Raw genomic sequence first — 13,157 nt, 5'->3', positions numbered from 1 at the left:
AACAGTAAAGGACAAAAAAAAAATTCACAAGGTTTTGTTCCGAACCACTCCGGCATTAATCTTTGACAATAAATCAATGTTATCAGTGTATCCTTAAATCAAACCAGTGTTTTAGCCATGGGTCGTAAAAATACAGAAATAAAGTGAGTATAAAACCAAAACATGTAACCGATACAATGTGCTGCAACTAGATACAAGAACACACTGTCGAGACACCTAGGGAATCAGTGCAGGCAAACAAAGAGGACTGTGAGAAAATCATGTAAACACACCTCCATAAAGCACCTGGCTTAACGCTGACCTAACCCACGGCTCCCGTCGGACCCAACTGGCATCACGGTGACCAAGTTACCCTCAACTGTTTCATTGTGTGCGCCTGCAGGCTCTCTCTATAGGAATAAAAAACAGTCTCTGCTGTGCTTTGCTGCTGTCTGTGATTTCTGTAGAGAGAATGTGATGTAACAGAGTCCAGGCTGAGGCTGGACGGAGAGGAGACGGGGTAAATCTGTGAGAAACAACTGATGTGATACAAAGAGAAAGACAAGATGAAGAGGGAGGAGGGGGAGAAGGAGAGAAAAGAGGTTGAAATGCTGCAGCCCTCCCCTCTGTCTCATCCCATTTAAGTCAGTGCTGAGTGTGTAGCAGTGCCTTCCCCTCTCCTGCTCTCTCTCACCCCCTCCTCACTGGCTGGAATGGGGTTTACATAACCCACTGCAGTCTGAGATAACGCAGCACACCACTACCGACAGTACCTTTCCACCCAAGGCAACCAAGACACAACGTTTGCATTAAGCAGTATTAAATATTCATATTGTGTGGACTATACATAGCTTAGCATGCGCTATACTGAAGAAGGTAGTTTCCACTCACTGCTGCATGTGTCACACTGCATTCACAAGTGTCACTCACACTGGCCTGTTCAATGATGAATCAATGATAGACAAGCTTATGCTGCTTGGTACTACTCCCTTTCAGCTATGGAGAGGGTTTTTTTTTTACCATCTAATTTAAACTGAGCTTTTTTATTATGAATTATAAGAGAACTGATTCCAAACACTCCGAAACACATCATGTCACTTCAACATTAAAAACTGATACAGAGTGATGTGTCCTGTGAAATATGTTCAAGACGTCTTTGATATTTCTCCCTGTACTGACATTAGTCACATCAGAGGAGTGTGTGTGAAGGAGAGGTAGAATCTGGTTATGAAGTGTGTGTGTGTGTGTGTGTTTGAGTGGCTTAGAGAGGCCGTTGCCAAGAGGCAGAATGCAGCCAATTTATGTAACTCTTACTTTATCACTTTGCTGCTGTTTTACCAGATTTGTACCCTGGGTGGCTGCAGCCAGTTCAGTCTGGAGCAGACTGGGCGCTAGCTCACATTTGAAGGCGATTTATCTCTGGGAACCTGGTTTAATGCGCCCGTGTGTGTGTCTGCATGAGTGTGACAGTGTGCGTCATTGTGACTGATGAACTTGAATCAGTAACCACGACTGTTGTTCTCCACATACCTCTGTGACTCTGTGGCTCATTTGGGATCACATCACAATACCTCACCCAACCTTGCTTGCTTTTCAACAGCCAGAGAACTGACACACCGAAGCGCATTGAAATGCTTTTTGAGAGTCCTCCAAATTCTATTTTTAGATATTCAATAAGCACATCATGGTGTTTTCCATTATTATCTGATAAAGGAATGCTGGAACTGAAACTAGGTTGACAATCAGACAAAGGTCATGATGTTATTTGAAGATATAACCACTTGGTAGGAAAAAATATATAAATCCTGTAAAGCGGAAAGCTTAAAAATATTGGTGAGGATGTCAAAAAATTCTTTGTGGATGTTGGAACTAGTTTAGCAAGAAACGTGAACGCTTCGGATGACACATTTGTTAAATAAGCTGATTAAAAATTATATTTTTTAAATTATGAACAGCTTTAATTCGGTTAGCTCGTTGTGGTTCCACATATGTATCTGATCCTTGTAGCGATGACTTCAAATGGTGGACGCTTGCAGAGTTGAGGGAGATTCTGACATTAACATATCTTTATAACGAGCTATGCCCCCGAACCTTCACTTTTCTATGTGCTGGCAGGCAGGCTGAGGAGGATCTTCTCTCCCTGCCCAGCAGCTCTTTTGTCTCAATTCCAAAATCTCCTAATACTTTGCATCTCTTGTCAAGTGGGTTCAGCTGGTTATTTATCCCCAAACTAGCCTCTCCACCCTTTTCCTCAAGGGCACCTTTTTTTCTGCATCATGGACTAAACTGGCACGTGGGTAGATGATTGTCTTTGCTTGGTTTTGTAATGAGACTCAGTGTTATGCAGTGGGTGTCTCTGTTAGGTTATTTACCCAATTTAATCTCTGACAAAGTGACAACATTAACCCTTCAACCTCCATATTGTTCAGTACCTGAACTGATCTTTATTTTTGCTAATCTCACACAGACTGACTCACGCACATGAATCATAATGTTACAAAAGAGGTTTCCAAAAATGGCCTTTGGAAGCGTAAGTTACATAAGGAGACATTTCTTTATTTTCTCCTCGGCTGTACAGAACATAAACATAACACACACGCTCACCCCCCCCCACACACACACACACACACACACACACACACACACACACACACACGTCTTAAGAAAAATCTACAAAACAAGATATGGCTGGTTATATGCCATGTGGGCACTGATAAAACAGTGGAATGATAAAAAAATAATAATAATAATTATTCGTCATCCTCTTCTTCATCCTCCACCTCCTCCTCCTCCTCTTCTTCGTCGCTGATGACATATTTTTTTGCCTTCTTGGTGGTCGTTTCTTCATCGTCCTCTGCTTTTCTCTTGCCCGATCCCTCGCCCTCCTGTACAAAACACAACACATGACTCTCTGATGTGAGCAGCCTTGCTGACAGCAGCAGACATTCTGTACCTTCAGTACTTTCTGTTTGTCCCTTTTACAGCTGCTAGCCTTTTTCTGGCTCTTCAACACATTTTTGCAGAAACAGTCTGTGCAGAACTAAGTGCGTGTTCTTTAGGACTCATACTTCCTGTCCTGTTCTGTTCTGCTTCACATGACGGTAAACAGGCAATTTGCTTTTTAACCCATGTTGTGTCCTGCCTCACACTGCCCCCTGTCTGTCTGGAAACCATTGTCTTTAGCTCCTTATTTCTGCACAATAGAATCATTTCAAAGGTGCAGACAGAAAAGACGGGATAAAAGATGACACTACTGACTTCAAGAAGGAGCCAGCAAACATTGACAATGAACGCCTCTGCAAAGTGTTGCCATAAACTTCGAACAGAATTCGGCACGTTTTTACCAAATCCACAAGAGGGAAGAGAAAACATTTAAAAACTATTCATACTCCTCCTCCATCATACCCCCAAAGCAGAGCTGAAAATATGTTCCAAAATGCCACACCACTCGTCCTTATGAGAAACTGGCCAAGAAAGGTTCTGCACAGTTAACAATACAAAACATCAACAGATCTGACGTGATAAATGGATCTGAGAAGCTAATGGTAAAAACAACAAACCGTCCTGCCTAGGTTAGTGACTACTACTTTTTTTTTTTGGATCGGTCTTAGTTCCTAAAATACTTCTGACCTGTTTGGACGAATAAGATCTTAGCTTTTTCCAGATAAGCTTCTCATCAATAAAAAGAAGTAAACATAGAAACCTGATGAAATGTACTGTTGGTCATGACAATAGGCTGGAGACGATCTGAGAAAGTTCTGTTTTTGAGGGGATGAAGATTGTAAAAAGATCTAACACTCCACCCACCTCATCACTGTCAAGCTTCTTGGCCTTCATCAGCCTCTGGGCCTTGTCGTCATCAGAGCCTTCATCACTGTCTGATGAGTAGATCCTCGCTCGCTCCTCTGGATCAGGAACAAAAACAAAACAAAACAAAGGATGTTGATTCGAGCTTCAGAGACTTGGAAGGAAGTAAAAAGCTGGTGAAAGAAAAGAAAAAAAAAGAGAGAAGGTGAGTGTGGTGAATAAGTTAACATGCTCACCTCTCAGGCCTCCTCCTCCCTTGTATTTGCTCTTGATGGCTGCCAGGCTGACCGCTTCCTCGCCATCCTCCTCGTCATCGTAGCGGTCTGGCTCCAGGTAACTGCTGCTCAGGCCTCGCTGGTGCTGCTTCTCCCTCATCCTCCTCTGCTGGGACTCTCTGCGTATAGAAGCTCGCAGACGCTCCTCCTCTTTCTGTCGGGACAAACCGAAAGGAATAAAGCGGACATGTTTGACACGGCGTTTCAGGCTAATACTTGAATACACTTTCACTGCACACCCGTTACATGTTTGGTATTGGTAAGGGGTGATGGGTTATTCATTCCTTTTAATATTATATGTAACAGTCAGTTTGTTCTCTCAGCCTTGAGCCTGTGTGTACTTTCATGTCTTCCTTCGTTAAATGCTGCTCACTGGTTGTATTTAATGGAACTAAACAGCTCTGAGGCTACAGTTAGACTGAAGATGTGTCCAAGTCTTCAGATGTGACAGAAAGGAGCTGCAAGTGGAATTGAACCGCTGCCATGTGGTTCATCAGTTCACACGAGCTGCAAAGAGCTCCGTGTTAAAACATGGACGTGGGCCTCGATTGTCCTGCTGGCTCACAGATGTGGATCTCAAAGTACACCAACATACAAGGAAGTAAGTCAGTCTTTATTTAGATAGCACGTTTAAAACACTTTGGTACAAGGTGCTTCACATTAATGAAGAGAAAAGTACACAAATAAAAACAGGAAACCATACACACAAAAAACAAAAAAGTAGGTATAAGAAAGGATGTTAGATTACATGAAGGCTTTTCTCTACAGGTCTTCTTGAAAACGTCCAAAGACTCTGCAGATCTGCAGATTTTTTTTTTTTTAATATTTCCAGTCTCTCTTGCTGTTTTGCTGTCAGTAATTGTAATGCTCTGCACTAAAGCTCAATACAAATATGAATGGAAGCTGGCGTGCCCACTGAGTGTCGGGTAATACAGGGTGCACTGTTGTTGTTTTTCTTTCCACCTCAACACCTCCCACACAGGTGAGTCTGTAACCACTTCAGAGACCACTCCACTACCAAACGGAGGTCACTGTTTTGTTCAATAAAAAATGTTTTTTTTTTTTAAACTGCTCTCTATTTGTCAGTGTGTGTTGGCTCGTAAGACAAACTCCTTTCAAGAAAGCCCCACATGCATGAGCTCTACTTTGCTCCATCAACTGTCGTCAAGAAACCAATCGAAAGTCTCTACAATTCAACCCTCATCCACTCAATCCTTTGTCTGACAATCATCTTGTACTGTAACGTTGGAACAATCTGGCACCTGAATTTATTTTGTCTCATCTTCTCTAAGAATCAAACAAACATCCACACGAGTCTTGGTTCTGCTGGAAAGAACAGTCCAAAATGGATGGAGAAAAGTCCTGTGTACTTTTCCAATCCTATCCTTTAATAATGAACTCGTGTCATTCCTAAAGTAAGAGATCAAGCTGAGTTGAGGTGTGACTGTAAAGACTGTGATGTGGCCTTCAGGAAAAAGTCGGTCATGTGACTGCACTTGGCATCAAAAGTCTGTTTGTCGCTAAACAGACAGAAAAGCTCAGTGCTGCACATCTTCATCACATACAGTCGGCCTCATTGAAGGGACAAACTTCGCTATCAACGCTACATGTTTATGTTGACAGTAGATACACAAGCCCCGCCCCCCTCATCTCACCCGTTACTTGCTGACACTATTTCCATTTGACCGGCCCCCGTGTGACCTCATTATGTAAGCATGTCAGGAGAGGACTTTATGTAACTGAGCCCGATGCTTGCCACCAACTGGCCCTCTGCGACCTTTTTTGGTCTCCGTGGTAACAAAAGCATTCTCGGGCAGGGCACAGGAAAGACAAACATGACAGGAACAGATGGACAGAGTGAGTGTGTGTGTGTGTGTGTGTGTGTGTGTGTTACCTTGATCATTTCGTTGCGATGCGACTCAGGATCTCGTCCAGCCATGGGGAGGATTCGAATCTTCTGCGTCTTTGAGCAGCGGTCAGCCAAGGACAGGGTCATCTTCCTATGGGTGGCGCTGTCTGTGGAGTGTGGCCTGAAAATAAATAACACAATAACAGTAATGTGACCTGTGGGGTTTCATTTGATTTGTTTCAAACAATAAGACGTTTTAAGTGGAAGTCTTTATCCAATTCTTTATTTTGTGACCCTATTTTCTGGCCGAACGTAAGAAAAGCCGAATTAACGATGCACACGTTCCCATTTCAATCACAAACTGGCAAACACAACACGGCCCCCTGCCAGAAGTGTCTGAGCCCACACAAGCACAAAAGTACATTGTGGAGTTTTACTTAAAGCAGCGACAGGTTTTGACTGAAATAATCACAAGGTGGATAGTGTCCAAATGTAACATGAAGATGCTAATGCGCTGAACTCATTTGACACACACGATGTCTTGTGCTGAGTTCAAACACAACTGCTAGGCTAACCTTAGCACCTCAGGGCATCGTACACCTCGGATCATTTGGCTTTAAGCTTACTTCAGACTGCACCAGATTTGTTCAAACCCACTCGGTTCTTCTCCCCTGTCTGACGTTCTTATGAGACTGTGTTTTGGTGTCACAATGGTTTCAGTGGAATCAGCATTTTATTCTGTTTCCACCTGCATGAATACCAACTCTTCTGCTGCTTCAGCATGAACACTTTGTCGTTAGAAAAAAAAAAAAAAAAAAAAAAAAAAAAAAACTTAATAGGAGAGAGCTCGAGCCGTTCTCTAAATGATGAGCTCATATTTAATTCATGATCCTGTACTGAAGACAACCTGAAAACATCCTCTTTGGATTGGAAGATTCAGCCTCAGTCATAAAACGAAACTTTCTACTTGAATATTTCTGTTCACCTACTATCTGTGGTGCCTCAAGCTCATCTTTTAAAAAATAAAATAAATAAAAATTAAAAAAAGGTTACCTAACCACACTGAGCAGCTTCAGTCTTAATCCTAATCAAACTTCGCTCTGATGATTGGACCTGATCGGGACAAATAGTAATGTTCTGTCTGGGAGTGTGGAGGCCTGCGGAGCTTTAAAGCAGCTTTGGCTCCTTTCCTACTAGACCCATGTGGTTCCAGAAGACAGAACATCCAGGTGGACCTGGGGGCGGTAAGAGGCTTAACCAGTTCTTACTGGGAGAAAACCGAGGGTAGCTTGCACGCGGTGATCCAGCGACTAACACTGCACCCTTCTGAACAGAGATTGAATGAAGGCTGCTATTGTTGTTTGGAATGAGAGACATCCTGGGGCTTATTTAGTGTATGTACGGCTGTCAGAGAGCCAGAAGAAGGAGGAGGAGGAGGAGGAGGAGGAGGAGGAGGAGGATCCCTGGCAACTCTGAAATCTCTGGTTTCTAACTCAAGTGAGTGCTAGACTCTGGTCTGAAAAAGCAGCCTGTCAGCAGCAGCACAACAAGGGCATGCCAGTGTGTTACCTGAAGGTGAGTTTGGTTTTGAAAACAGCCTGTCCCTGAAGTCCTGTGCCCTGACGGATGAACAGGTGGTTGTGGTCTCCCTGTAGAGGAGCTTTGTAAACATCAAACACTTCGTTCCCCAGGTGGAGGGACATGCTGAGGCAGGAGACAGAGGGAGAGAGACGTTTCAGAAGCACACAAAGCACAGAGCACCGCCTGTTCACAGTGTCAGAACACCAGACATCCAGTGTGCTCCGACGCACTCACCTGCCATCAGACCATTTGACGATCCGCGCGTTGCTCTCTCTGGTTTCATTTCCCTCCTCGTCTCTTTTGGCTCGCCACCGAATTGTGTTCTCCACCTGCAGGGGGAGAAGGAAGAAAAAAAACATCAGTCACTTGTGAAAGAAGTGAGAAGAATCATACAGCCCTTTTACATAGCCTGTTTAAGACAGTACTGTAATGTCCCCAGCAGTGTAAACCTCAGAGGTGAGCCTTGATGCTGTGCTGGGGTCAATGAAGGGGCATGAAGGCGTAATGACGGCATCATGTCATCACAGCACAGTAGAGGCGTCTCGATGTGAAACGTAAAAACCTGATTTATCAGCTGCGACTGTTTCGAGCCGTTCATGGTTTAGATTTGTTTCCTTTTCACAACAAAAACACTCGCATACCTTCAGTTTGAGCCTCGTTCGGCCCTCCTCATCCAGCATCTCTTCGTCCTCAAATTCATCCTCGTAGTACTGAGGATCAAAAGGCCTACAGAGCAGAATTTAACTCAGTTCCACTGTATTTGTAATGCGAAGTCAGCACCATCAGGAACACTGGTTTCAAACTCCTGACTCGACGCTCAACAGACTCAGATTTGAAGGAGCACATTTTTTTTTTAGGACTGTTTGAAATTGAGTTTTTCTTTAAACATTGACTACATTTTAAATTCTCATCAACAAAGAGACTTTTTTAAAAATGTTGTATAAAGTGACAGTGGGAGTGTTCATACCTGGGCTCCACTGACAGAAAGTTGGGCAACTTGACAAAATAAAGGTCAGACCCCAGGTCTGTGCTGACTTTAGGGATTTCTACTTCAATACGGGTTTCAGGTGCAGGCTCCTCTTCTGCATGCTCCCCCTCCATCCCATCCTCTGTATCCTGGACACACACACACACACACACACACACACACACACACACACACACACACACACACACACACACACACACACACACACACACACACACACACACACACACACACACACACACACACACACACACACACACACACACACACACACACACACACACACACACACACACACACACAGAGAGAGAAGGCAAGATTATTTATTTAATTTTAAGAGAGATTCAATGACCTTTGATAAAAGGGATTAGCTTCTAGAAGCTTAGTGAGAAGCTCTTGGAAAAAGAGATTTGGGACCCTCCTTAAAAAAAAAAAAAAAAAAAAAAAAAAAATGACTCCGCGTAATTAAAGAGGATTAGTGATTTGTGGAAAGAGACAGAGAGCGAGAGGGCAGGCAGATACCAGAGGCTGTCCCGGGGTCGGAGGCTTCTCTGCATCGCTGTCAGATGAGATGTCGTCTGCTTCTCCGAACAGGTCGTCTGCTGCCGTCGTCTTTGCTGCAGGAAAGCACAGAAGGCCCGATAAAGCAGCTTCTAAAACTGACAAACTCAGTGTGCACAGCGGATACAATAAAGAACCAACAATGTGATGATCACGGTATAACCAAACAATAAATGAGCGCTGATCGCTTTCTTACTCTTCTTGGATCCGATATCGCTGTCGGAATCTGAGTCAGAGGCAGCTTTCGCTTTGGTTTTCTGTCTGAGGAAATCGTCTTCGCTGTCGCTCCCCTTTGCCGACCCTTAAAAAAAAAAAAAAAAAAAAAACAGAAAGGAGATGAAAAACAACGTAGAGACCTCATTACTGCGTGACTTACAGAGCATAAAAAAGAATGTTCAAGTAGAGAAAAGATTAGTCTCAGAGTTTCAGATACAAATGTTCCCATCTGGCTCGACTCCTCTTCTTATGACATCTAACGTGTGAGGATGAACAGAGCAGGCGGGCCGACGAGCTCATCCCCTCGAACCGTATATACTGACCCTGCGGCGTGACTGACTTCCTGTTCCTCGGCCCCTCGTCGTCGGAGTTCTCTCTCTCTTCGTCGGAGTAACGCCGTTTCTCCTCCTCGTCCTCAGATTGGTCGCTCTTGGCCCCTCGTTCCCACTTCTCATCATCTGACTGGTTCTCCCTGCCAGAAGCCTCTGCGTCAGAGTGAGGGGTGCTGGGCCCGGATTGAGGGGTCCGGGGGTCACTGTGCACACTGAAGAATGAGAGCGTCATGTTAGGTATTACTCTGATGACTGTTTTTTATCAGAAAGTACATTTTTGTGATCGGTGCTTAAAAATATCAGGGGCTCAAAGGATTAGAGGATACGCAGAACTAATGTAGAAAATCAAAACAGATTATTTGTTTAATTAATTTATTAAAAACACAAAACAATCTTAAGCTTCTCAAATGTGACGCATTATCCCTCCGCTTTTGTTTTGGTCATTCTTCGGTGGATTTTTGGTTCCAACAAACAAATGCTCTGAAGCATTGTGACACTGTGATTTCAAGCTTGTTTGTTTGTATTGTCACTTTTTTTCGAACCCACAGCGCAGCACAAAGACGTCACTGACAAAAACGCTAATGTAGCATCCGTGCTCTTGTTCGTTCATTGTTGTCCTTAAAGAAGCGCTGAAACAGACTCGTGTTCTGTCATGTCCAGTCCGACTGTTTCTCTCTGACCTGAGCTCATTCATTCTCTGTGAAGGAGCGACATCTTTGAAAAAGGTCGAAGAAATGTGATTTAACAGCTGGGCACTAAAGATTTAGAAAACATTACTTCTTTTTTTTTTTTACTTTTGAAAAAACATACAGTTACATATTGCTGCTTTAATATATCTTTGCTTTAATGTTATTTTTTTGCTCGCCGACATGTTTTCCTGTGTTTTGTTTTTAACTCTGTGAATGGCGCTCTATCAATGTCTTGCCCTAAACAACAAATCACATCGTTGCGTTTTGGCCCACCTTCTGTCTGAGTGAACACTGCCCCTCTCAGAGCGAGGACTGTCCCTCTCAGAGCGAGGACTGCCCCTCTCAGAGCGAGGACTGCCCCTCTCAGAGCGAGGACTGCCCCTCTCAGAGCGAGGACTGCCCCTCTCAGACCGAGGACTGCCCCTCTCAGAGCTAGGGCTCCCTCTGTCGGAGCGTGGACTCCCTCTGTCGGAGCGAGGACTCCCTGCTCCAGACATCTCGCTGCCAGCTGGGCTTCCTCCATCAGACCTGTGGCCTCCTTCTTCCTCGTCCTCATCTCGACGGCCGCGCTCTGAGCCGCTGTGCTGCTCTACATCCGAGTGGTCATTCTCCGCCTGGTCTGAGTGCATGCTGGCATCCGATTGGTTCCCCGACCGTTCAGACTGGTTGTCACTGCCGCTGTGTTGACTGTGCTGCTCGTCCTCACTGTCATCTCCAAACAGTTCCTATTAGATAGAGAGAGAGAGCGGATTCTACTTTACTATGTCACCTTAGCAAAGAGAAGTGAACATAACATAAGTCATCCGATCATGCAGCGGTGTCTTCATGGTGCCTGACGTCTGGGTTTATAGAACCCGTTTCATAACACTGGATCTTATAGGATATTGTTGAGGCAAACCTGCAGAGCACTCCTATCCCTCCATCTACACTGAATATTCTCTCTAAAACACACCTTGTTCATGCTGGGTTTTCCTCCCTCCTGGCCTCCTCCTCCTTCTTCTTCATCATCATCATCATTCCTCTCACTGTCACTGCCGCTGCCTGAGGCGTTGCTAGCAGATCGAGGTCTCTCCCGATCGGAGTCTGAACCAGATCCGGAGCCAGACTCTGAAAACACAATGATACAGACTGTTTTTGATCGGCTACAAAATGATCGTATACCAATCAGTTCGACAGCTGAGCCCAGATCCAAACACACAGGAAGAGCATCATGCCCATGTGATGTCTGCTACCTAGGGACTAAAATTTCATTTAAGTGAAAAAAAAAACTATCACATTAAGAAAATAGCAAACGTGCACATGTTTCTAACAACAAGGATAAACAAAACATCCTGACTACTCATACACACACACACACACACGCGCGCGCGCAGGCTTCTGTACAAAGCGAGCTCACTCCTGCTGCGCATCAGATAAATACTTTAATGAGTCCGCTCATTTCATTATAAATCAAACCTTTCAAAAACTCAGATAAAAACCAAACATCACCTCGCTGATCATTGTCACTGTCTCCATCGCTCCCGAACAATTCATCCATGTCCGCCATTTCTTCTAAACTGCAGAAAGAGGGAAAGAAACAGCAACAGGAAATGACCTTTGAGAAAAAGATTTGTTTCCGAGTTCAGTCAGAAATGGACGTAATGATGTAGTAACCGTGAACGTCCACAGGGCGGCGGTGTACACAACGGATTACTCAGTCTAACTCAACTCTGCACCATAACCAGCGGTATGTTCTATTTCATATGAAGTGCTTTAATATTATACATGTGTAATCAATAGGGTTTAATATTATACAGAAGAGTTATTTGATATATTTTATCAAGTAATAATATATTAATAATTTACTTGTTTAATGGTAATTCTAGTTTAAATAAATTGGTTATCAAATAATTTGTGGAATAAATAAAGTGATTTCAAATCAGACAAGTTTTGGAAAATCATTTTTCATGTCATGGTTTGAATAAAAAGTGTATTTTATTTCTTGATATGTTTTGCAACCATTTGAATGATTTTCAGTTGCTCTTCATCTATTATGTGATGATTCAGGCCTATCTGTGTTAGCAGCTGCAGTGTCTTATACATTTACTGTCTATAAAAGAGTATTTTAGCTGCTGTAGAACAATGTCTACAGCTGGTCTTTACTTTTTCAACATGGTTGAGGGTCAGCACAGGCTGGTGGTTGACTTGGCTATATATTGGCTCCTTGAATTTCCCTCGGGATCAATAAAGTATCTATCTATCTATCTATCTATCTATCTATCTATCTATCTATCTATCTATCTATCTATCTATCTATCTATCTATCTATCTATCTATATGCATATATATATATATATATATATATATATATATATATATATATATATATATATATATATATAGAGAGAGAGAGAGAGAGAGAGAGAGAGAGAGAGAGAGTAATATTTCTATATTAAAATGTCTTTATTATTATTTATACCATGGTCCATCCAGGATATCTTTTATTGCACAGCCTCATGAATCAGCTGCCATCCATTAATCCAACCTGCATCGTGACTGTTAAGTGTTCTGTCAGCCTTAAGATCTGTCTACCATCAGCCATACCATATCTATATAACCTATGTATCTATTAAGATTTGTCGTAATAAAGTTGTCTTTTTCTAAGTTAATTTCATTAATAGGTTAATGTAGTTTTTCACCACCTATGTCTCATGTGTCTCAAGAGTTTCTGTGTTACATTAATAGCATCTTATTACATTGCACATTTCCTGTGAACCAGAGGGTGCATGACATTCAATATCTCTGCTATTGTGTAATGTTCTGTTGTAAAAAGCAGATGAGCTCTCCTTGATCCACACAATGCAGAGAAAGACAAGGTTCTTATTGTACACAGTGTGTGTT

The 13,157-nt window shown here is 43.0% G+C and overlaps 1 protein-coding gene across 1 annotated transcript; it reads right to left on the bottom strand.

The window, feature by feature from the left end:
• Positions 1 to 2,393: 2,393 nt before the first annotated feature.
• Positions 2,394 to 11,877, bottom strand: leo1 (LEO1 homolog, Paf1/RNA polymerase II complex component). Its single transcript, XM_079340286.1, has 14 exons — positions 11,766 to 11,877; positions 11,230 to 11,384; positions 10,551 to 11,002; positions 9,580 to 9,800; positions 9,237 to 9,341; positions 9,002 to 9,096; positions 8,459 to 8,607; positions 8,133 to 8,217; positions 7,726 to 7,820; positions 7,480 to 7,614; positions 5,956 to 6,091; positions 4,023 to 4,215; positions 3,787 to 3,884; positions 2,394 to 2,864 (listed from the first exon to the last, which is right to left on the bottom strand). Exons 1-14 carry the CDS (start codon positions 11,821 to 11,823, stop codon positions 2,730 to 2,732), a joined length of 2,112 nt encoding a protein of 703 aa, XP_079196412.1. The 5' UTR covers positions 11,824 to 11,877; the 3' UTR covers positions 2,394 to 2,729.
• Between the last annotated feature and the right edge of the window lie 1,280 nt (positions 11,878 to 13,157).

This window comes from Symphodus melops, assembly GCF_947650265.1.
Source record: "Symphodus melops genome assembly, chromosome: 3".
Lineage (NCBI taxonomy): Eukaryota > Metazoa > Chordata > Actinopteri > Labriformes > Labridae > Symphodus > Symphodus melops.
This window is presented reverse-complemented; position numbering and strand designations above follow the sequence as displayed.

Bases quoted from the DNA above. Each gene is read 5' to 3' on its own strand.
- leo1 (XM_079340286.1), bottom strand. From the start codon at position 11,823: ATGGCGGACATGGATGAATTGTTCGGGAGCGATGGAGACAGTGACAAT. The intron at 9,097-9,236 runs GTAAGAAAGCGA...GCTTTCCTGCAG, and splicing joins CGATATCGGATCCAAGAAGA to CAAAGACGACGGCAGCAGAC. The intron at 2,865-3,786 runs GTGGGTGGAGTG...TGTTTTGTACAG, and splicing joins AGAAGCTTGACAGTGATGAG to GAGGGCGAGGGATCGGGCAA.